The sequence below is a fragment of the Marmota monax genome, unplaced genomic scaffold (genome assembly GCF_021218885.2).
Source record: "Marmota monax isolate L192 unplaced genomic scaffold, Marmota_monax_Labrador192_F-V1.1 WCK01_AAM20220418_F8-fsc00051, whole genome shotgun sequence".
Taxonomy (NCBI): domain Eukaryota; kingdom Metazoa; phylum Chordata; class Mammalia; order Rodentia; family Sciuridae; genus Marmota; species Marmota monax.
Genome location: NW_026695202.1, coordinates 7,966,349 through 7,989,483, shown reverse-complemented (window position 1 = coordinate 7,989,483; position 23,135 = coordinate 7,966,349). Strand labels below are relative to the sequence as shown.

The 23,135-nt window shown below is 55.4% G+C and overlaps 1 protein-coding gene across 1 annotated transcript; it reads right to left on the bottom strand.

Moving 5' to 3' along the window:
- Positions 1 to 2,167: 2,167 nt before the first annotated feature.
- On the bottom strand, positions 2,168 to 21,249 carry Isx (intestine specific homeobox). Its single transcript, XM_046429589.1, has 6 exons — positions 21,134 to 21,249; positions 18,534 to 18,591; positions 17,439 to 17,676; positions 5,042 to 5,193; positions 3,233 to 3,349; positions 2,168 to 2,407 (listed from the first exon to the last, which is right to left on the bottom strand). The coding sequence occupies exons 1-6, from the start codon at positions 21,247 to 21,249 to the stop codon at positions 2,168 to 2,170; spliced, it is 921 nt and encodes a 306-aa protein (XP_046285545.1).
- Positions 21,250 to 23,135: the final 1,886 nt, after the last annotated feature.

Here is a 23,135-nt window from a genome sequence, read left to right as displayed (position 1 = left end):
TGGGGCTGCCCGAGGGGACGACTGTCTTCTTAACAGGTGCCGGGCGCTTGCCACGTGCGAAATGGATGAACTCAATTGTCACAGTGATCCTAAGAGGCAAGGAAACTCGCTACCCAGGGGACTGGTGCACAGAGGGGGCGTGTCACTTGCCCAAGGTCACACAGCTGGCAGCAGTGGCCAGGTCCTCCTTTGTCCCACAGACAGGAGGGAAAGGGAGTGAAGCCCTTAGGGAGGAAGAAACGGCACCACAGAGTGCCCTCTCAGTAGGGAAGCTGCGACGTCTGGTCACCTGAACCCCTTAGGGTTGACAGGGAAAGAGGATGAGGACCCAGGGTTGGGGGGGGGCTTGTACTTCCCCCACCCCACTCAGAAGTCTGGGGACCCACAGTCTCATCCACCATCTTCCTGAGGAGAGACCAGAGGGAGGCCCAGAGTGAGCAGGACCAGATGTCTGGCCCGGGGCCTGAGCAAGGCGGAGGCCGGGAGGTGGACAGAAATGTGGTGACATTGGCGAGAACACTTCCGGCTCCCACCTCAGCCCGAGGAAGACCCCTGCAGGATGTGGGGGGTCGTGTTGAAACCTGAGCACCTGAGGGATCCGTGACCTAGAAGCTGCTAGAATAAACGTCCTGACACAACTGGGAAAGTCAGTCCACGGCAGCCACACGATCGGAGTCCCCTTTTGGCACATGGGTGTCTGAGGCCCCGGGTGGGCGCTGCCAACCTGTTCCCCGCTGACCACGTTTGTGGGTGACCTGGCCCTTCCCTCCTCTGGCCCTGGCCTTCTGACTCAGCCAGGGTTGCTGGAGAGCAGGCGTCGCTCACGGTGCCCGGGCTCTGATGACGGGGCGCTTTCCCATTGACCAGGCACAGTCACACCCTGTGAGCCGCAGTCCTGTCCCGTCCTGTGCCTGAAAGCAGGGCTGGCACAGTGACCACCTTACAGATGAGGAAACCGTGGCCCAGGGGGACGGAACCCGAGTCTACAGAGAACCGGGGGGTGCAGGGCTCAGCCGGGGCAGGGCTCAGGGCCTGGGGAGGGGTCCTGGGACTTATTTTGTCTTTTTACACAGAAGCCAGTCCTGACTGTCCAGCTCAGGGGAGCAGGCCCGGTCCTCCCTGCCAGGACAGGCCTCAGGGCCATGGGGGAGAGGGAAGCTCAGTGGGGTTCTCATCCAGGGTGGGAGCCAAGGCAGCGCCTTCCCTGTAGTGTGGGGACAAGGACCTCCCTCCACGTGGGCTCAGCCTCTGCCCTCTGCTATGCACGCTGGCCTCCTCTTGGAGCCTCTGAGTGACTCTGGGGCCGGTGGGAGATTCCGCGTCCATCTACAGTCGGCAAACAGGAGGCTCAGGCAGGGCGTGTGCTCTGCCCCGGGGACTCCCTCCATGGGGACAGAGGTGGATGACATCTCAGACTCTCCAGGACACAGGGGGTGGTCTTCCCCTGGGCCCCGGGCCCCTAGAGCTTACTGTCTCACCCCCCATTCACACCAGTCAGGCCGACAGCCCTTCCCAACCCCGAAAAATAACCCATGACACCAAATTCTGTATTAAATTAGAAAAAAGTTCTATTTCTGTCCCACTCTGGAATGTTCACATCAAGGCCATCAAGAAGGAGCTAGGCACGTGTCCACTTCCCTCTCAGGGGAAGGTCGGCACCAGCCTTTCACCCACCGGGGCAGAGCCCCTGTCGTTCATCTCCGCGTCCAGTTCTGCGTTCGCGGTGCCCAGGAGGTGCCCGACAGACGCATGTTGAATGAGTGCAGGAGGAATGACACTTCTGCGGCTTCCTCCCTGCCTCGGTGCTCACTGTGGCTCGCCTCATCAAAGGAAGGGAGAGAAGTGTGTCCAGAAATCATCTTGTCCAACTGCTTTGTGTTACAGATGAGGTCTAGAGAGGGCAAGTGACCTGCTGGAGGTGGCACAGCAAGTTCAAGGAAGCTCAGGAGCGAGAGGACCCCCTACACATTCCAGTTCAGCTTGTTTTCTGCACCAGGGGAGCAACTTGGGCTGGAGAGACGAGTGTGGTCCTCTGCTGTCCACCCTGCTACGGAGGCCCGTGCCCCCTTCCAATGGCAGGTCAGGACAGCCTGAACAGATGCTCTTCCCTGAGACCCAGGGCACCCTCTGCCACCTGCTGTCACCAGAGAGAGAGGGTTTCTGGTTCCTAGGTTGAAGTGGCACAGATGCCGCCCCAGCTGGGGTGCGGAGGTGGAAGGAGGCAGAGGGCGGGGACGCAGGTCTGCTGGAGCAGAGGGCCCGGGAAGGGTGGCATCTCCCACGGGTGCTGCGGGAGGACGGCCATGTGGGCAGGGACCCAGGCAGAGGGCAGCTGATGTTGAGCAGGTGGGTAGCAGCCTGTGGGGGGAGCCAGCCTGGGCAGAGCAGAGGGTGTCAGCACGGAGCCCTGTGAGAGGAGAGGTCGGGGACAGAGGTGAGTTAACCCAGAGCTGTCCCTGCACCTCCCAGCTTCCCCGTGGCCTGGGACTTCCTGGCTCAGCAGTGAAAGTCCTGTGCGGACCCTGGTCCCTGTAAGAAGGGCATGACCCTGGGCTAGGGGACAGCCCTAACTCTGCCACTTAGAATCATTAGTCGGATCCTGGTCTCTGCAGCAGCAAAAGAAATAAGTGCATGAAAAAGTTCCACCCCGGAGCCTCGCGGTGGCTGTAGACACCTGTGTCCCTGGGGCAGGGCAGGCTGTCTACTGTTTCTGGCTCTACTGCCGAGATGAGCGCCTGGTGTATGCCCAGAACATATGTAGGCTCCGCGGGTGGCTGATGTTTCGGGACGCTTCTTGGATGCCAAGAATCAGAATTCTCCGCATCTCAGTCATCTCAGCCTCGTCAAATCTCACTGACTGTCCTCTGAGGGACAAGGTGACCCTTCCAGGCTGCACCATGGGTCTGAGCAGAGCTGGGGTTTGAACCCGGGCAGTCCGACTCTAGAGCTAACGCCCAACCTCTGGGTCCTGCGCGTTACTCCGAGACTTTGTTTTGTAAGCTGTGAAATATCATACAAGTCCCACCTTCCACCCCCTGGAGGAAGGAGAAGTGATCGCCATTCAGGGATGAGGACGGGGCAGAGGCCAGCCACTCGCCCCAGGCTGGTCTTCCAGAAGCCTCCTTGCCTGTGCTATTTCTCACGACCCCGGGTGCTTCCTCACACCTGGGGCTGGCTGGGATGTCTCCAGGTGGTGGTCCCTCCCCCCTGCCCTGATGACCAGGGCACTCACAGCCACGTCCAGGTTCATGGGCAGGGCCACGTCGGCCTCACCCAGCTGCTGCAGGGCGCCCAGGCTGCCGGTCTTCTCCTGCTTCCGCCACTTGGCTCGCTGATTCTGGAACCAGATCTGTGGTTGGAGAAGGTGGAGAGGCATGAAGGAGTTCCTCATGGCCCCTCCCACGGTCGCACTTCACAGTTTGTAAGCTAGATGCATTCAGGGTTTCTTTAGATCTGGACCTCAGCTCTCTGACAGGGGACCCGGTTTGTGGTCTTTGGTGCCTACAGGGCTGTGGGGACCATGCAGGGGTGATATTGGGAATCGAGGGGTCTGTGGTCTAAAGGGGGCAGCTTCTCAGCTCCTGTCTCAGTCAACACCTGGAAACCTGAGCCCCGTATTTGGACTCAACCAGTTTCCAGGGGGAAGATGTTGATCTTGATGTGAAAGCTTCTAAGTGTTAAAATACTGTGCAGGCCCAATGAAACCCATCCGTCGGCTGTTTTCCACCCGGTGGTCCTGGTGCGTGACCATGTGAACTTGATGATTGCTCTGAGGCAGGAGTTGAATTCTAGGCTTCAGGGCAGATTCAGGTGGGGAAAGAGGAGAAGGGTAAGGCAGGGTGGGCCTCAGCCGGGGGGAGAGGAGTTGGAATGGAATAGAGTGGAGAGTTGGCCTGGGCCGGGTTGGGAGTGCGAATCAGAACCTGTGCATTGCGTTGGTTTTTGAAAATGAAGAATGACGTGGGAGACTGTTTTAGAGAGAGTGCCCACGTGGTACCCTTGAATCTGGCAGAACCTTGTGTGTGGGCCTGGTGTTTGCAGTTGAGAAAGGGTGGAAGGTCCCCGCTGGTGACAGGGAGTGGCTGTGTTTGTAACCGGAGATGAAGTACCAGACATTCTGGGGGAAGAGATGACAGAGGGCAGATGAGACTGTCAGTGCTTAACCAGGCTCTCGCCATGGACCCCAGGGGCTTTGGAAATCTGTGCTGCCCCCAAAGCACACCCCTGTGGTCCAGAGCAGGGCTTGGCCAAGGCAACCTGTGGGCTGAACCCGGCCTCCGCGTGTCTTTGAATGGCTCGTGAGATGAGGATGGTTTTTAGTCTTAAATGGTTGAGAGAAAAATCAAAAGAATAATATTTCATAACACACGCAAATTAGGTAACGTTCAGAGTTCGGTGTTCAGTTCTATCAGAGCCCTACTGTCCTGGATTGGATCTGGAGTGGCCCTCAGAGCCTCCTGTGTTGAAGCTTTGGTCTCTAAAGCAGCCCTGCTCAGAGGCAGGGCTTTTGGGAAGTGAGTGGATCATGGGGGCTCTGACCACCGGTGGATTAATCCATGATGGAGTCACACAGCTTTCATGGTGTCTATGGCTGCTTTTAGGTTACAGTCTTGAATGGTTATGTCAAGAGTGGCCTTGACGGTGGCTCTGACAGTCACTGTATGCCCCACAATGACTAAAGTCGTCACTATCTGGCCTTCACAGAAGTTTGTCCACCCCCTGGCCTGGACTGTCAAAACCTGGTTTCTGAACGAGGCTGCGGGGGCGACCGACCTCTGGAGCTGTAAGCACGTGGGGAGGAAGAGGCCGAGACCAACAGAGGCCCGCATGCTGCCTCCCTCCATTTGCTCCCCACAAAAGGAGAGAAACCGCCTTATAACGATGGCTTATTTCTCATCAGGTGGTGATTTCAGTGCTAGAAAAATAGTATTTGGCCAATGAAATGCAGCCAATGGAAAATTCCAGAAGGGGCACCCCCAGGGGCTCAGGACGCAGCCTGTCACCGTGGTCCCTGCCGGGGCTGGGGCTGGAGGTGCCGTACCTGCACCCGAGCTTCTGGCAGGTTGATCCTGGTGGCCAGCTGGCTGCGGACGTGGATGTCGGGGTAGTGGGTGAGCTGGAAGGTCTTCTCCAGCTCCCGCAGCTGCTCCGTGGTGAAGGTGGTGCGCACCCTGCGCCTGCTCTTCCTCCCTTCTGCAGGAGAGAGGGTCAGCTGTGTCAGGAGTCCTGGGACAGCACCGCGGTGAGGCTGGCGCGGCCTCCATTTGCCCTTCCAACCCCGGCTGCAAGTCTGGGCCCCTTCTCTCTCCCCTAGCCCCCCTGGTGTTTTCAAAGTTCGCCTGGGCTGACCCCATCTCACCCACACTGGACGGTGGAGCCAAGTTCACCTTGTAAAACAGTGCCTTTCTGCGCTCAGATACCCTCAGTGACTCCCCTCGTCTGCAACGGGGGACAGCACACTGTGGTCCGAAGGCCGCCTCTGGCCCACTGTCTGTTTTAAAATAAAGTTTTATTAGAGCGCAGCTCTAGCCCCTGATGTGTGCACTGCCTGTTTTTGAACAACAGTGTCACTGTCATGACAACAGGGGCCACATGGCCACAAAGACTAAGATAGTCACCATCTGGCCTGTTACCGAGGAGGGTGCCAACTCTGGTCCACACAGCGAAGGCCCCGCTCCGCAGCAGTGGGCCCCACCAGTGCCTGACCTGCCTGTCCAGCCTCCCTTCTCTCAGGGGCACCCAGCACGACGTGAAAATGTGGGACCCCTTTTTTTTCCAAAAGCAGAGAAAGCTCTTTTCCTTCTCTCGACCTGTCATGGTGGTGAAGTTTGCTCTTCTGATTGAGCACATGTTTTCTTGCGGTAAGTGCAGACCCTCAGAGGGACCCTGGGGCCTTGAGGACACTGGAACTTGAGGATATGGATGCCCCATGAGAAAAGTTGGCTAGATCCTGCAACGCTGCACCTGACCTTGACCTTCCTGGAGACTGTGCCCAGACCCTTCCCAAGACAGAGAGGGCAGCATTATGGGTGGGGCAAGGGACAGTGGGCCGAGAGCCCATTCTCAGGGAGCAGGAGGTGGCCAGAAGACACTGACCCACAGTTGAGGTGCCAAGTTCCTAGCCCCTGGCCCACGCTGCCATGTCCCACTGGACTCACTGACAGAAAACTATTCAGGATTCCAAGAGGGTGGACACAGCATTCAACCCCATTTCTGGGGCCTCCCTCTGGGTACAGGGACCATGTGGCTGCACTGGTCACACCCCCATGCAGCCATCCCCGCCTCCATCCCTCTGCCAACCCCACAACTTGCCTGGTTGGAGCCGGGACACCACCGCATGCCTGTGTCTTTGGGGTTTTCTCTGACAGTCCCATGGGCCTGGGATCATCTATTCTCACTTGTTTATAATCCAATTCTACAGATTCTTCGATACCTGAGTTCTTTCTTATGGTCACCTGCAATTCTTCCCAACCTTGCTGGCCCCGGGCGAGGTGGGGCCGGGGGAGTCTACCATTCTAGATGATCTCCTCGCCTCTCCTGATTCCGTCCTCATTCCAGTGAGGAAAAGGTGCTCCAGATGAGGGAGACCTAGGTCCCCCTGCCCCCAGGCGACCCACACTCAGCCCAGAGGACACGCTCCTTGGTGACAGGGGGCCCACACCTGCCTGCCGGCATCTCTCTCGGGACAGGGGCTCCCGGTGGCAGGGAGGTATCAGACTAGAGGGACACCAGCATCACACGGAGCTTGGGGAATGTTTGCTCTACACGAATAAATGTGAAATTCAGGTTCTGAAGACAGTTGACATGTTGGTCTGAAGTTGCCTACAGGTCAGATGTCTCAGTCAGACACCGGGGTGGGGGTCTGAGCTCCAGCTGAGGTCCCTGCCTCCCACCGGCCCACTTCCTTCTTCCCCTAAGTAAGGGGTAAAACTACCTCAAGCCATGAATTGGAGCACAGTCCACAAAAATGGGGCTGACTAAACTGAAAAGATCAACTAGCATTTTTTTTCTTTGGTTGCTATGAAGGACGTGAGTTCTGATCATGTTTTCTCCAATCTGCAACCTGGACCTCGTTTTATTTGCTCCCCATCTCAGAGTGGGGTTGGAGAGAGGAGTCGAATGATCCAGTGGCAAAGGCCAGGCCACCCCGACCTCCTAGGGTCCTCCTTCTCTCCAGGAAGATGACTCTGAAGACCTTCAGGGTGGCGAGGAAGAGGGCCAGCAGGGAGCCTTCCTCTCCAGAAACAACCAGGCAGTGACCTCTGCGGTGGAAGTGGGACCTCATGGTCGGCTCTGGGGCTCACTCCCCCTACCTCCCCCTGTTTGGCTGTAAATTTGTTTTTATCTCCTTAACATATTTTTAATCACTTTTGCTGACTCTTAGAAGATCCTTGAGAGTGAACAACAGTGAGGTTTTAAACATTATTTTCCACCAGAGTAAGCGATTGGCTTTCAGCCACTTTTGGTAGGAGTCTGATCTCTGCTGCTCCTTCCTTTTCTCTCCTTTCCCCACCCCAAATCCACCTGCTTTTAAAATATAATTTAAAAATATTATATATGTATATATTTTATATTTAGAGCTGATGGTGTGCTTAAGGAATAGGGCTGAGGCCAATCAGAAGTGATGTAGAGACAAAGGGCAGGTGTTAACCCCTGCAGAGCTTAGTGTGTCTTCTGAGTACTCACTAAGAAGAGGCACTGAGGGCCTGTCTGCAGGGGTGCAGCATGAACAGGCTGGGCTCCTCCCATCCACCCATCCATCCACCCAATCATCCACTCATCCATTCACTCATCTACCCACCCACCTATCCATCCATCCATCCATCCATCCATCCACTAATCTACTCATCCACTCATCCATTCACTCATCCACCCAACCACCCATCTACCCATCTACCCACCCATCCACCCACCCATCCATCCACTCACTCATCCACTCATCCAACCACCAATTTACCCACCCATCCACCCACCCTTCAGCATTTTAGATGCTCATCAACAACAGAGTGCAGTTCTATAGGAAGTTGAAAAACATTCACAGAGGGGCAATCCCAGATTGGCTGTGGGGCATGGTGTTGAAATCCCCCTGGAAATATCAGGATGTGGGGGGGGATGCTGTGTGTCAAAGTGGGGTGCAGGACCAGAATACAGGCAATGAAACAACATGGAAGACAGAGGGTGTGAAATTGGAGGTAGATTATAACAAAGCCGAGCTAGTACCTCCATCTTCCCAGAAGGAAACTTGGGCAAACAGAAGTTTGTGACTAAGGGGAGATTCCTCAATAAAGTAATTACTTCAAAGCTTCCATTAGTGTTCCTGGGGGAGCAGCTGTTAAGATGCGTGTGGCTTCCCCCACCCCCAGCAGGGCTAGAAGAGCATCTGGGGAGGTAGGACGGAGAGGGCAAGGATAAAAACCCCACTCTGCCTAATGACCTGGTGGCTGATGGCTTGGAGGAAGGCTCTGGCAGGTCACAGGACAGTTCAATATGGCATCTGATTGGCTTTGGAAATCCACCTCCTTAGGAGAAGTGTTTGTCTTTGAGAGTTGATGATGGTATGTGTCTAATGTGGTAGTGACAGCTTCACTGAAGGGGAGGTGGAGGCTGAGCCCCAAATTGGACTCAGAGTGCTGAAGCCCTTCCCCCCAGACTGGCCATAGGTTCCTGGGGTGTCAATAGTGGATACTGATTGCCCTCACCCTGGGGTGTTATTCCAGATTGAACACCCCCAAGCCAGAGAAACATAAAGAGGGGCATGCATGGGGGACAGACTCCAGGGCTGAGATCACACCCAGTGGGTGGAGCACCCCAACCGTTGGTTGGAGAGAAGGCCAATCAAGAAGGCCAAGAGACAGATAGACTTGAACCTGGAGTCAGGGAAATGAGGTTAGGATCTGAGGCCAGACCTTGTGAAAGATTGGACTCCTTAGAGTCCATGGCGGCTGTTAGTGGCTATTTAAATCAGATCTAATCCAGGTTCTCGGTTCCACTCACCACAGCTTGTCAGCCACACATGACTGGTGGCTACCATATTGGATATGCACCATTTCCGTCATCTCAGAATGTTCTATTGAACTGCTCCGCCTTACTGGAGTTCCCATTAGATTCTTGAAAAAGTCATATTCTGGGTTGAACTTCAAGTTCGTCCTTCCATTACAATATCCTCTCATTGCCACGAATCTCAGGAGAGAGATTATTCAATGGGCACAGTGCCATCTTTGATGGCCTTGGGGAAACGGATTATAGGGAAGGCCAGGGAGGGGTGACCAGCTCATCTCTGTGCCTGTGCCCAGGGAGGAGGATGTCAGTGGGGGTAGGGATGGTGTCCAGGAGCTCTGGATGGTGACTCAGAGCAGAGTCAACCTGAATATGGTCCATAGGGCAGGTTGGGAGGGGGAAGAGCAGTGTCCAAGGGGACGGCTCAGGAAGGATGAAGATCAGCCGCTTAGATTTCCCGCCACACCGCAGGAGGTGACCAGGAAGGCTGACCCTCATGTTACAGACCACAGGGGGTCACAAGAGAGAGAAGCAGGTGAGAGAAGGCAGAAAGCACAGTGGGGACAGGGAAGAGAAGACGGTTCTGCATGGGGACCTTTGGAACCAGAGGGACCTCATTAGACCCTTGGCCACAGGCAAGGGTCCTGAAGGAACACTGGATGAAGAGCGAGAAGGTCCCGCGTCCAGGCTCAGCATCTCCCTACCGGGTTCTTGGCAGAGAAGCTGAGAAGCCGCTGGCCGAAGGCCCCTGGGGCAGGGAAAGAGGATGATGGCGGCGGGGACCTGCCACCCCTTTCAAGTTTTTTCTCTCCTGTTATTAATTCTGGGGGTTGTGATCACACTTCAGTGAGCCTTCAAAGGGAACAAGTCAGCAGAACTTAATTAAACCTGAGCCATTTAGCACATCGATCATAAGAAATACACAGTTTACACAGGTGGTTAGGCCACCTGATTATGAACCCTTCTTTCCCGGGGGCCTGGCGCCCACCCTGACGGCTCCTTTGCCGCGGTCTGATGATTGGCCCTGGCTGCACAGCTGGAGGCCTGGGGGGCCTTCCCACTGAGCCCTGGTCTCCGAAGGCAGTGGGGTCACCAGGGAGGAGATCAGGGTGTGCTCACCGCCATCCTGACACATGAAGGCGGGTGCAGGCCAGGAGTCTCCCAGAGCTGACCCACGCTGGCCCCTTCCCCAGAGCTGGGGCCACAGGCCACCGGGGCTCCCTTGATCCCACAGAGCAGAAGGCAGGCCCCTTGGTGTGCCATTCCAGGCTCCCCTGTGCTAACTTTCTAGAACCATCTGCCCTCTGCACCCCTCATTTCTGTGATTCGGTCTTAGCCGACCTTTCTAGATCCCCCCACGTTGGCCACAGCCTTTTATTCCCCACCTGCCCATTCTCCTGACTTCCTGAGCCTGCAAAGCTTTGTCCCCTCTCCCCAAGGCCGGTCGTGAATATCCTCGTGGAAACACTGTAGGTATTTTTTTTTCTTTATTTCAAGTTTATGTGCTAACTTTCAGCTTGTGACAAAGCTGCCTCCATATTCAAAACAATTTTCAGGGTCTATCTTCTTTCAAAATGTTAATAGTGATGATTACTCATTATTAGCAGAGTTATGCTTCCATTTTTCTTTTCATTTTTCTGCATGTTTTCTATCTTTCTGCAATAAGTGGGGATTTCTCACATAAATAAACAATAAAAAGAAAAGTATAAGGTGGAAAGAGATGAGAAGGAAGAAATCGAGAAACAATGGAGAGGGCTGGGGTTGGGGTTCAGCAGTAAAGTGCTCGCCTAGCATGTGCGAGGCCCTGGGTTCGATCTTCAGCACCACATAAAAATAAATAAATAAATAAATAAAATAAAGGCGCTGTGTCCAACTACAACTAAGAAATATATATATATATATAAAAGAAACAGTGGAGAAGCGCCAGTGTTGGATGTGCTGGTCTTGTTCCCAAGGGCGACTGGTTTGGTGGCACTCTCCAGGCCGTGTAGGGCTTGTGGCTTCCTCATGTACTCAGGACTTGAGCAGATGTGCTCACAGACAGACAGACACACACACCATTTTCACATGTATGCGTCTTTTCCTTTTTCTTCCTTTTTAAAAAAAGAGCAGCCATGCCCTTTCCTGACCTATGGTGAACTGTGTGGCCGGAGGGTGTTTCCGGTGGAGCACAGGAAGGGTCACAGAACTTGGTTCTCTTCCTTGGGAGAATCCATGTCTGGTTACCCTTCCTACCAGCAGGGAGCTGTCTCTGCTGAAGCACCCACAAGAGGCCATCCCTGGGTGAGCAGTGATACCCTAGTCACAGGGCCAGAGATACCAGAGATACCCCAGTCACAGGGCCCTGCAAATAGGGGGAAGAGCCGTTTCCGGCCCACCAATTATTAACCGTGGCTCTTCCCCAGGAGTGTCTGGGGGAATAGACCTCGTTAGGACACACCCTGGTATAGAAAGAGGCTCGGGGGTTCCACATATGGAAACTAAAACCAGCCCATGAAGAGGTACAAGGGTTCTGTGTAAGAAATGCCAGGGGAGAAGGGGACCAGCAAGAAGAAGATTCTTTTGGACTTGGGACTTCAGAGAGCTTGGGGATGACGTTGGAGGCTGACACAACTCTTGGAGCTATTGTGAGCCATTTGGAGGACGCAGCTGGCAGTGAGTCCAGGCAACAGGCAGGGAAGCAGCTGGACAGGCGGGACGCTGCTCTGGGTTGGTGTCCCATCATGGCCGAACCCTGCTTTGCCCCCTGCCCTTCCTGTGGCTTAGTTAGGAAAACTGCTTCTTAATTTCTTCATTGCAATACATTCCCCTTTCCATTTTAGCTAACCTAGGACAATTTTTATCAATCAAAATCAAAGTGTTCTCATTAATACTGACCACTGTACACTTTCCTGTTTAACACCCCCTGCCCCCAAATGGCTCCCCATTCCTTTTGGAATACAAAGCACAAATAAATAGCTCTGAGACAAAGTGGATGCCACCTGGCTGTCTCCCTCTTGAAATGTTCAAGCTGAGACACCATCTGCCATGTTGTGAGGATGCTCAAGCAGCATGCGAGGACCTCTGCCTGGGGAGGAACCAGGCCTCCACCAACGACTGGCTCCAAGTATCAGTGACATGTGAGGGCCATCTTGAAAGCACATTCTCTATTCAAGTCCAGCCTTGAGATGACTGCACCCCAGATGCCATCTCATGAGGGACTCTGAGCCAGAACCACCCAGTTAACTACCATTTTAAGCCAGTAAGTTTTGGGATGATTTGTTAACAATAGACATGCCTGGCACTCAAGAGGTTCAGCAGGTATTTGTTGTATGCTCAGATAACATATGCAATGGGTAAATCAAATTAAAATCATAGCTAAGCCAGGTGTGGTGGTGCACGCCAGCAATCCCAGCAGCTCAGGAGGCTGAGGCAGGAGGATTGCAAGTTCAAAGCCAACTTCATCAACTTAGCAAGGCCCTAAGCAACTTACCAAGACCCTCTCTCTAAATAAAAAAATAAAAAGGGCTAGGGATGTGCCTCAGTGATTAAGCACCTTTGGTTCAATTCCCTGCCACCACACACACACACACACACACACACACACACACACAAGTTATAGCTACACTCTAAGCTTCCTCCTCTGTTCATAGGTTTCTCCCAGCTCTGACATTCTGGGGTCCTGCTCATCACCTCTAAGCTTTCTGTGCTCTGGGTCAACTTCCGACCTCCACGTTTGGTCTCCGTGGTCAGAACTTTGTGAATTTCTGACTTGTGAGTTCTTGTTCCATCTCATATGGAGTCACCTCTGTACTGACACGCCCGTGCACTCTGCCTTCCCTTGCTGGATTATGTCACTATCTCCCTGCTGGTCTCCCTTGCACACCCCAGGCCAATGGCTTGTGCTCACATCCGTTCCTTCAGGTCTGTTTTGGGGGGACCCACAGTAACGAGTTGCAGTTTTTCAAGCAGGGGTCTCCAGGCCTGGGACTTTCTTGAACTCCCACAGGGTTCTTAGTTTTAGAACCAGCCTCCAGGTGCCCCTGAGCCCTGATGGAATGTCCCCATGACCAGGTTAGTTTGTGACGGAGACTGGGAGATGGATTGGGAGGCCATTGAAGGGATCAAACCTCACTGATGAACTTTCAGCTCTGCATTTTGTCTGCTCCGGTGGAGCCTCAGTCTCCTGTCTGAGAGCCAGAGCCATTAATCCCAAGGTGACAGGGTACCCCATGGGCTTCAGCGACAGCCCTGTGTCAGGGCTGCCTCTCCCGGTGCCCAGAGCAGCTGAGCTTGGTTCCAGGCAGGGAAGGGAAGGAGGAGAAGACACAAAGGAAAGAGAAGAGGAAAGAAGAAAGAGGAGAAGGACGGTGGGGCGGGAGGGGAGAAGGAAGAGGCAAAGGAGGGGCCAGGAAGCCAGGGAAGGCAGAGTGGGTGAGGAGCACCAAGGGACATCCGAGACCTGACCCCTGGTGACAGTGAGTGTGACTTTATTTGCAAATAGGATCTTTGCAGACATAATGAAGGGTGTTGAGAAGCACTCACCCTGGACTGCTGTCCTTTGAGGACAACCTGACAACCCAGGCAGAGGGTAGCAGTGTGGAGACGGGACAGATGCTCCACAGCCTGAGTGGGCCGAGGTCGGCTGGCACCGCTGGGGCCCAGGGGGAGTGTGGACTGGATCTGCCCTTGGAGCCTCCGGAGGACGCTGACCTTGACCTCACTGCAGTGTGGTCAGGCCCCGATTTCTGTGTTCTGAGACCCTCCCTCACGGCGACGTGTTGCCATAGTCATGGGAAACGGGTGTGGGGTGCAGAGAAGGAAGGGGCAGGAGGAGCCGTGGGCCCTGAGAAGGGAGAAAAGATCTGGACATGAGAGGACAGCCCATGTGCCTCGAGGGATGACCGTGAGGGCCAGGGATGTGTGACAGGAGGTCAGCCTGAGAGGGACCTTGTGTGCCATGCTAATGAGTCAGGGGCTGGGGTCGCTGAGCTATAACAGGAGGGTCAAATCTCACCTGTGGCCTTTTTTTTTAAATAAAGTTTTATTGGAACACAAACACACTCATTCCTTGACCCATGGTTTTCAGACACTTTGGCTCCGATGGCAGAGGTAATTGTGACGGAGATCATATGGCCACCAGAACTTAAGGTTGCCAGCTGACCCTGCTGCAGGACCTTCCTCAGATACCAAGGAGCCCACTGTGGCCCTGGGTGGTCCCCCTATGGTCCCCCGACCTCTCCAGGGCCAGCTTGGCCTCACATGGGCTCTAAGCAGCTCCTCACTCTGTGAGTGAACAGGTGGCTCGTGAGCAGGTGAGGGGACCCCCGTGCACTCCCCCCAGGCCTGGCCACCCCCACAGGTGCTCCCGCTGGGCGGGAACCTCCCGGTCTGTCTCCCCTCCCCTCCCCCTGTGTGGGGACTTCCTTGCGCGTGGTCATCAGGGGAGAGACGCAGAAATGAGCTCTCTCTCTTCAAGGCCTGGGTCTCTGGTACAAAAAGGAGGTTCCTCCTGATTGAGTCACAGGATTTGGGGGGGTCCTGGGACTCAGGGGGCTTGCCTCCCAAGAGGAGAGAGTGGGCAGCGGGGCTCAGCACCTCAGATGGGGAGAGCCTCTTGCATGTCCCCATTGACTTGAGACCTGGGAGGGCTGGACCCATCCATCATGAGGGTCCCCAGGGGACTGAGAAGATGGGGGGAGGAACTGGGTCCCTGGCCTGAGGTACAAGGCCGGCGGGTCCTGGGTCAGCCCTGGAGCCTGGAGAGTCTGCCTGACCTCAGAGCCTGCACGTATGGGCTCTGTGGCTTGGAAGAAGTCACTTTACTGCTCTGAGCCCAGACCTCCTCCAAGAGTCACCGTGGACCACACATCAGTACCACTGAGCATGGTGCTTAGAACACAGGCTCCTGGGTCCTGCCCTGGAGGACAGTCAGATTTTGGAGGTTGGGCCCGAGATGCTGCAATTTTATAAGTGCCTGCGTCATTTGGATGGGAAGGGGTGTCTGTGAGCCATTCCATGTAGCCCCGTAAATGCTGAATGAGATTCAAAGAGGAGTTGACTCCGCCGTTGATCTGGGGCGGAAGGGCCTTGCTATTTCTAGTCCTGCTGTCCTTCCCTGAGGGGCACTGCATGGAAGGAGGAGGAGGACAGGGGATGGGAGGGGCATCAGCCATCAGCCACCCACACTGGCTGGGCCAGGGGCTCTGGGAGGGCTTGCCCTCCTCCTCAGGGTGGAAGATGACCACTGGGGAATCACCCTAAGGTTTCCAGCAGCTGGTTTGTGGTTGAATCAGCCAGGGTGGGTCAGAGCTGGGAGGGGCCTTGCCGATAGGCCTAGAGAGGGAGGGGGCTTGCCCAAGGTCTCCCTGTGAGTCGGTGCCAGATCTGGGCCTCAAGGCCAGGTTTCCCAAATCCCTCCCCTCCGCACAGCACAGCACGTCACAGCCACCCTAGATCATCTGCCATTTCTGCAAGTTACCTTTGGACTGTCTGACATATTTGCAGCCGTCTATGTTATGATTTTTGAAATAAGTCCTCAATAGACTTTTTTCTTTTTTGCTCAAATAAATACACTTATTAAACAAACAATCAGGGCTGGAGTCATAGCTCAGTGGCAGAGTGCTTGCCTGGCATGTGTGAGGACCTGGGTTAGATTCTCAGCACCGCATATAAATAAAGGTGATTGACAACTAAAACAAACAAACAAACAAACAAAGAACCCTTACATCACGACTACAGATAGATAACCAGCACCTTTTGTCACCAACAGCTTCTCTAAGATTAGCGTAAAAGTGACTACAGAACTGTCCACAGAAACCTCTTTGCCTGCGTGCCTATCAATGTCACCTTGAAAACTACCAGTGGGACCATCCCCAAGCTTTCTGGAATGTCGAATTTCAGCAGAGTGGGGGAGGTAGCTTCAAATTACAATGGTGTCGGGGCTGGGACATAGCTCAGTTGGTAGAGCGCTTGCCTTGCATGCACAAGGCCTTGGGTTTGATCCCCAGCACCAAAAAAAAAAAAAAAAAAAAAAAAGAAAAAAATTACAATCAGGACAGAAGAGGTGATCCTGGTCACCAGGATTTCAGTTCTAGAGCTGACCAGGACATGCGAAGGTGGCCATGAAAGTTCTGTGATGGAGGTGGGGCCCCCTCCAATGTCATGGCCAGTTCTTCCCAGGGTCTGCTCTGGGTGCAGCAGGAGGACATGGGGTCTGCCCGAGTCCTCAGCAGAGGCCTCAGGAGAATGGCCTCCTTTCTACCACCAGCCTTTGCCAGGCCGGGAGGGGCAGCTGTCCTGGTAGGAGAGATGGGGCCTGTCTCCTCTCTCTGCGTCACTGTGACGCGCAGGGTGGTCCTGGGTTTCACACAGAAGCAGCAGGAGAGACCCGGGTTGGAGCCTCAGTGAAACTGCTTCTGTGAAAGCCCAGTCCTCCTGGAAGATGTTAATGAACCTGAGAAAATCCAGCCAGGGGCCCTTTCCCACCCACAGCCCAGCTACAGGCCACCAGCACCTCTCTTCCAGGTCCCCCGCCTGCAGCTGAGCACCCGTCAGCTTCCTCTGTGGGAGGCTCCACGGGGCGGGGCTCTGTTCAAGGCAGGGCTGACAGTAAGGACCCCTGGGCTCCCTTTCTAGAATCTTCTTGGATTTAAGCGTGAAGAGGGGGGAGAGCTGGGAGCCTCCTGTGAGCTGCTCAGGGCTGAGGCCTGTCAGACTCAAGTGACCCTCAAGATGTCACCAGTGCCAACTCTCTTCTTCTCTCTTGTTAGCCATTTCACCTAGGGTAAAGCCGAGACCAGAGTGGACAGGGACCTTCGCGAGGACACACAGCGGGTCTGGGCAGAACAGAGACCCATACCTAGATTGCCGTCAGCAGGTGTGTGTCCACCTCACGGCCCAGCACCACTCGCCCCTCGTCAAGCAGGTTCTGAGGAGGGCTCTGAAATCTGTCTGGTCACTGTTAACAGGACATTCCTTGGGATGGCCACTGGCGGAGGGATCAGAGAGGGCAGACGCTGGGCAAAACTTCAGCCACTGGAGGCCATGCGGGCCCAGCTCAGCTCATGAGCCCGGCTGAGCAGGGACCTGGGGACAGCTGAGCCAGGCCCTGACCTCAGGTAACCTGGGGACACTGTCCAGCTCTCCCGTGAGTTCCTCTCCTGTCTAGTTATGATACTGAAGCTAAAGGACGGTGCCCGCCACATCGCCAGTAAGTGGCAAGAGCATTCTCCGCGGTGGCTGGTGACAAGCACGAGCCTCGGTCCCTGCATTTTGCAACATGGAGCCCCGGAGCTCTGCACCCAGCACCCAGCCCCAGGTCGGATTGGAGGGTATATATGGCAGCCAGCCCAGAACCCGGGCCCCTCTGAGATCAGGGCCCTGCCTTCTGCTTTCTCTGCAGGAGCCCAGCTGGGCCTCGGAGCCCAGGGAACGGAGAGAAATGACCGGAAGCCACTTACCCGGGGGCTGGTGCTGCGGGGACGTCGCCAGCCTGGAACTTTCCACCGTTGCCTGCCCGGGGCTCCCTCCACCGGCCCCTGGTGACCTGGCTGCATCTCTCCTCTCCGTGGGCCTCTTGAGGATCGCCTCGATGGAGAAGGACAGGCCCAGCTTCTTGGGGGCCTCACAACACCCCGAGATCTTCCCCTCCATGCCCCTGCAGGGAGCAGGGCGCCCCGTGGCGCCTCCCCAGGGCAGCTGTGTGTGGCGGGCTCCGTGTGCCCAGGAGGGTGCCCGCAGAGGGTGGCGTGCTTCCTTCTCTGAGCCTCGCGGGACCCAGAGGGCAGGTGGAGCTGCAGAAGGGGGAGCCTCCCGTTGGATGATCCAGGCACGATCCTGTGACTGCGGGGACTTCCATGGACTTCCAAATACACCGGGGACCAAGAGGGCGGCTCCCTGCAGGAAGGCCAGCTGGCCCGCGTCCTGGGCCCTCAGCCCTCAGCAACCTGAAGTCACAGGAGGCAGCATTGCCAAACTGGGGTCGCCTTAGAGGTGGCTGCTTTCACAATCACCAGCCCAGGCCAGGGTCCCTGAGGTCACAGCCCAGGGGAGGATGCAGAGACAAAGTCGAGCAGGGGTGGCAGGACGTCCCAGGTGAGCCTCCAGACGGGGAAGGAGTGTGTCCACCTCTGCCCTCTCTCTGGCCTGTGGCTCTTTCCTGCGGGGTCTGGCCAGCCCCTGGGAGTTTGGGGTGCCACCTGTGGGTCCCAGGTGACCACTTGGCCTTGGGCTGTGCTAGAGTTGAGGGATCTTTCCAGAAACCTGGGCTTCCTTCAATCCTACTGCTTCCAGACTCCAGAAGGAGCCTCTGGGGCCCTGGGCTCCTGCCGTCCTGCAGGCGGAGGCTGAGGAAAGGTGGTCGCGGGGCCGTGGGGTCTGGCCCTTCTCCGGAGTCTCTGCTTCCTCTCCTGGGCCTGCCTTCACAGCTGGGCTCTGTCCACCTGGCCTGGGGTGTCCCACCTCCTTTGGGGGTCCTTCTGCTTCTTTCCTGCTTGCTCTGCCTTTCCCGTCTCCAGGACAGCCCCGAGGGGACCTTTCCTCCCTGTGCACTGGACCGATGGCCGGAGCTGACAGTCGCGGATGCGTCCTTGCCAGGAATTCTGCTCCACACCACTGTGTAACCAGGGAGGGGTCAGTAAGAGGGCTGATAAGGGAACAAACTCTCCACCCCCAGGGCCGGGATGCAGGTGTCAGGGCGTGGCGGCAGGAGGCCTGCGGATCTGAGAAAGGGGCGGGGCTGGGAGCTGGTTCCAGCAGGAGGCGGGCAGAAGGGCCCGGCCTGTAGCAAGTGCTTATCCTGCGAGGGGAGGGGAGTTTACGGGCACCTGCAGGTAGGAGGCTGGGCTGGGTGCAGGACGATGCCAGCCGTGGCCGTCCCTCTTCAATGTGCTCTTGTCAGCTGGTCAGTGTCAGAGCAGGAAAGCCCTTCTGAGGCCCTTATGGTGTTTGTGGGGACACTGAGGCCCAGCCCAAGGTGTGGAATGGATGTCACAGATCCAAGAACTCCCCTGGGAAGTTCCAGAATTCTATGCTGGCCACTGGAACCAATTTGCAAGACCGTGACAGATACCCCCGCAAACTGAAAGTGAGTGTCTTCACAATGGGTGCAGGCAGGAAGCTAGGGTGGGGAAGACTGGTCCCCATTCCCTGAGGAGGAGGAGTCAAGAGAAAGAGGGACTCCCCTGAGAGGAGGGACAGGTAAAGATGTCCTGGTTTAAGTGTTGTGCCCCACAGAAGTCAGGCTCTGTGATTTAGCTAGGGGAGACTAGGCTCTGCTGCAGTAACAAGTGAGCCCTAAAATCTCAGGAGTGGCATCACTCACCTACACCAGTGTGACGTGGTTGGCATCAATTCAGGGACTTTCCAAACTGTGATACCACCATCTTCCAACTGTGGGCTTCAAGAGAAATGGGGAGAGCAAAGGAGGGGCATTTAATGAGTCAGAAGTGGAAGTGGTTAATAGGACTTCTGCTGGGGTTCTGTGGCCAGGAGGAGTCATCTGATGCTGTCTAGAGGGAAGGGGACTGCGGGGGTGTTTTCCTCTGTGCCAAGAGGGGAATGAACCACTATGTAACCATCTTGGTGGTCTTCACGGTCAGGGGCTGAGTCCCTCAGAAGTCGGGCCCCACGAGGGTAGGCCAACCAGGCACTGCCCAGGGACGGCAAGTTTCCTTCCACCGGAGCAGAAGCAGCCCTGGTGGATCTCTGCCGTGAGCGGTCAAGAGTGAGGATGGGGACTCTTGGGGAGGAGAGAATCAGAGATAGCAAAGGAGAGAGGCGGGAAGGGAGGCTCTCAGTGCCTTCCAAGTGCTGGGCCTCCTGCCAGGGACTGTGGCGCTCACTGTCCCCTCTAATCCACTGGGCAGCTCCATCAATTAAGGGTCATTTGCAACTTTTTACAGCTGAGAAGACCTGCCCAGAGAGATGAGTGACAGTGTGAGCCCAAGAGCTGACCAGTGTAAAGCCCACCCTTCCACTTTGCCCCTCATCCCCGGAGACCGTTGGTCCAGCCCCCTCCCTGGACAGAACTGAGCGGCGCAGAGGGAAGTTGCCGAGTCTGTGGTTTAACACCCCATCTGATTTCCTTTGGTTTTGCCTCTCTCTGGGGTGAGCCTAAGCTCTGGCCGCCCCTGGGTGGTGTGGACCTGGACGCCAGCCCTCCCTCCAGACAGTCCCTCCCCGGCTCCCCACAGCCCTGGCCCTCCTGGCCTCAGGTCTCCTTGTTCCCACACATTTAACCCACGGATGTCCCTGAGCATCTCCTGAGTGGCCAGCCCTGGGGAGAGGTAGGGGAAGGGGACACGGACCCTGCCCTGAGGAACCCACATTCTAGAGGCAAGGGGACTGTAAAGTCAGGCCCTGAAGTGCCAGGGACCCCGCTAGCAAGAGGTCAGTGGTCTGGATGGACCTCGCGGGGCTCACTGGTGTGAAACAAGTGTGAAAGTCGTCAGAATCAAAACGGTCACCTGTGTCAACTCCAACAACACCAAAAAGTTAATAACGCCAGGAGGTTGTGGCTGCCTGACAGCAGCTTATCACAAAGACGCTTCTAGAGCCATAGCCCCGCACAGAGGCCATGCAACCTTAGACGATTGTCCACAGGGACATCCGCCCAGCGGCCGTCTGTTGGATCTCAGATGGACTCCATCCTGGTTATAATCACTGTGGTCAAGGACAACTGTTTTAAAATGTCTGATGTGATCCTCCTTGTGTTGGTCTTTGACAATTCCCCTTGCTGCTATCTCTTTGGATATGCCCACGGTTTGCTATGGAGTGTGCGTTCCCGTGGTAACGTCTGCTATTTCCAAATAAATGTCGTCATTCTTTGGAGAGTCTCTCTCCGATTGTTTTGTTTGTTTTGTTTTGTTTTGTTTCTGTCTGGTTTTAGATTGACGGGGGAGTCAAAGGCCGTGTGGCTGTTTGGATCTGTGAGAGCTTTGAAGAGGAGGGATGAGGAGGGAAGTCACACTCAAGTCCCTCTTTTGAATGTCTCATTTAATTTACTCTAAAACGCATGAGCAAACAAACCCTGCCAAGGTGGACAGTGGCCATGTTTCATAGGCAGCAGCTGAACTTCTGAGTCGAAGGGCTTGCCCAGGGCCTCCCAGCTAGGCTTGGGCAGAGCTGGGCCTCTGTGCTCAGTTCCAGCACCTACCCAGCCCTTTCCACGGTGCCCTTCACACCCTCAGAGCAGGATTTGAATTGGGCTCTGAAGAAGGAGTAGGTCACAACAGCAGGAGCAAAGACTTGGAGCGGGGACCTGTGAGCCATGGTCATTGATTTCATTGATGGGAGAGGGACCTGAAAAGGTACTTAGGAAGAGCAGGCTGGAATGGTAGGTCAGAGCCATTTGTTCATTTGTGCACCTGCCAAATATTTCTCAAGTGACCACATGATGTGCCAGACAGTGAAGTCAGTGCTCAGGGGATGGTTGCAGTCAAAGCAGACAAGGTCTCTATTCTCATGGAGCATGCCCTGAGAACAGATGGACCATGAGCAGGTGTGCCGGTCAGCTTTGTGTTGCTGTGACAACATACCTGAGAAAAAACAACTTAAAGAAGAAAAGATTTAGTTTTGGCTCCTGGTTTCAGTCCACAGTCAGCTAGTTTCATTGCTTTTAGAGGGAAACACTATGGCGGAAGGTGCGGTGGAGGAGAAAGAGAGAGAGGGAGGGGCTGGGGACAGCATATGCCCTTTGAGGGCCTGACTCAGTGACTACTTCCTCTCCCTAGTCCCCAGCTCCCAGTTCCCATTGGCTTTCAGTGATGCCATCAGCTATGGAGGAGGCTAACTTCTCCGTGATCCCATCACTTCCCAAAGCCTCTGGACACTGCGGGAACCCAGCCTTCAACGTATCAGCCTTTGGGGGACTTTTCAGATCCAGAACCTGACAGCATGTATAAACGGATGCCTAATGTCAGTTCCATGCAGGTGAACCCGAGGCACGGAGAACCTTTAAAGAGTTCATTTGAGCAAACAGCAATCACAGAGTCGGGCAGCTCCAGACCCGAGGTGGTTTGAGGTCCCCCGTAGCCGAGTAAGGAACAGTCTTTGACAGATGTTTGGACAACATGCGAAGAAAGCATTTGGTGTCAGCTGTAAAGTTGTCTTATTTGTTTTATGGTGTTGCAAAGTTCCTTGTCACACAGTTGCAGGTGTGTTGGTGGCTTCTTGTGGTGGGGCCCACATTCCGTTTCTCTTTCATCTGGGCCTCGTTTTTTTGCCCACCAAGCAGGGTTAAGGGCACTCGCTCAGCGTGACCCTCTTGGTCTGCTCGGGGCGTCCTCAGGCCTGGTCTGTCGTCCTTCTTCTCTGCCGTCTCCAGTGCACTGGCTTCCTGTGTCTTTCTACAATTATCATTTCTAATTTATTTTTTAGATTAAAAAATAAAAATGGTCCCCGTCTGTGGTGTGCTACGTGTTTCGGAATTTGCACACCTGTGGGAGGCCCACGGGACTCACTGGCATGTGCAGTGCCGCCGTCCTTGACACCGTGTGGTGCTCACCTTCCCGGCCCAGACGTAGTGTCCCCCAGCTCATCCACGCTGTCGCGACTGTCTCTGTTTAAGGCCCAAGAGCTTTCCGTGGTGAACACACCACATTTCCGTGTCCATCATCCGTTGACGGACACTCAGGCTGACTCCTCTTGGCAGTCGTGACTCAGGCTGCCCCCAGAGCCTTGCTTTCGCCTTCAGGCTGGTCCCTTGTGGCTGGTGGCTGGTCCCTCGTGGCTCACGGCTGGTGGCTGCAGCTCACACTAAACCCCACGGAGACTCTTGTTTGGACTTTCTACCCCAGAGGTCAGCCTTTCCCAGAGCAGTGGTCTCCTCGCAGACTCCCCTGGTTTCCCCCTGTCCAGGATCGTGTCACGTGCCCCTTCCCTGCCACCAAACCCATCTCTGGCAGAAAGAATGAAGTTTCGAGGCTGAGTTGAAATTTTGGTGTTCCCTCCTGGGGCCTGCGCAGTGGGCCCCTGTCCCTGTCACTCTGCCGCTCAGCTCCTGGGGGTCAGGGAACAGGCAGGTCGTGATTATTTGCAGGGGTCGGGGGTCGGCCAACAGTGTCTGCTTCAAGGTGTGTGACACATAAAGTGGCCTTTGCTTTGACAAGATGGTGTCACATGTGCATGTGACCACGAGTGTGGGGCAGGAGCCTTCC

What these genes read in the sequence shown, in the direction of transcription:
- Isx (XM_046429589.1), bottom strand. Translation starts at nt 21,249, where the DNA reads ATGGCTCACAGGTCCCCGCTCCAAGTCTTTGCTCCTGCTGTTGTGACC. An exon ending in ACTGTCAGCTCCGGCCATCG is followed by an intron (nt 17,677 to 18,533) that starts GTCCAGTGCACA and finishes CGCCACACACAG; the next exon opens with CTGCCCTGGGGAGGCGCCAC. An exon ending in CCCGCAGCACCAGCCCCCGG is followed by an intron (nt 5,194 to 17,438) that starts GTAAGTGGCTTC and finishes TCTCTCCTGCAG; the next exon opens with AAGGGAGGAAGAGCAGGCGC.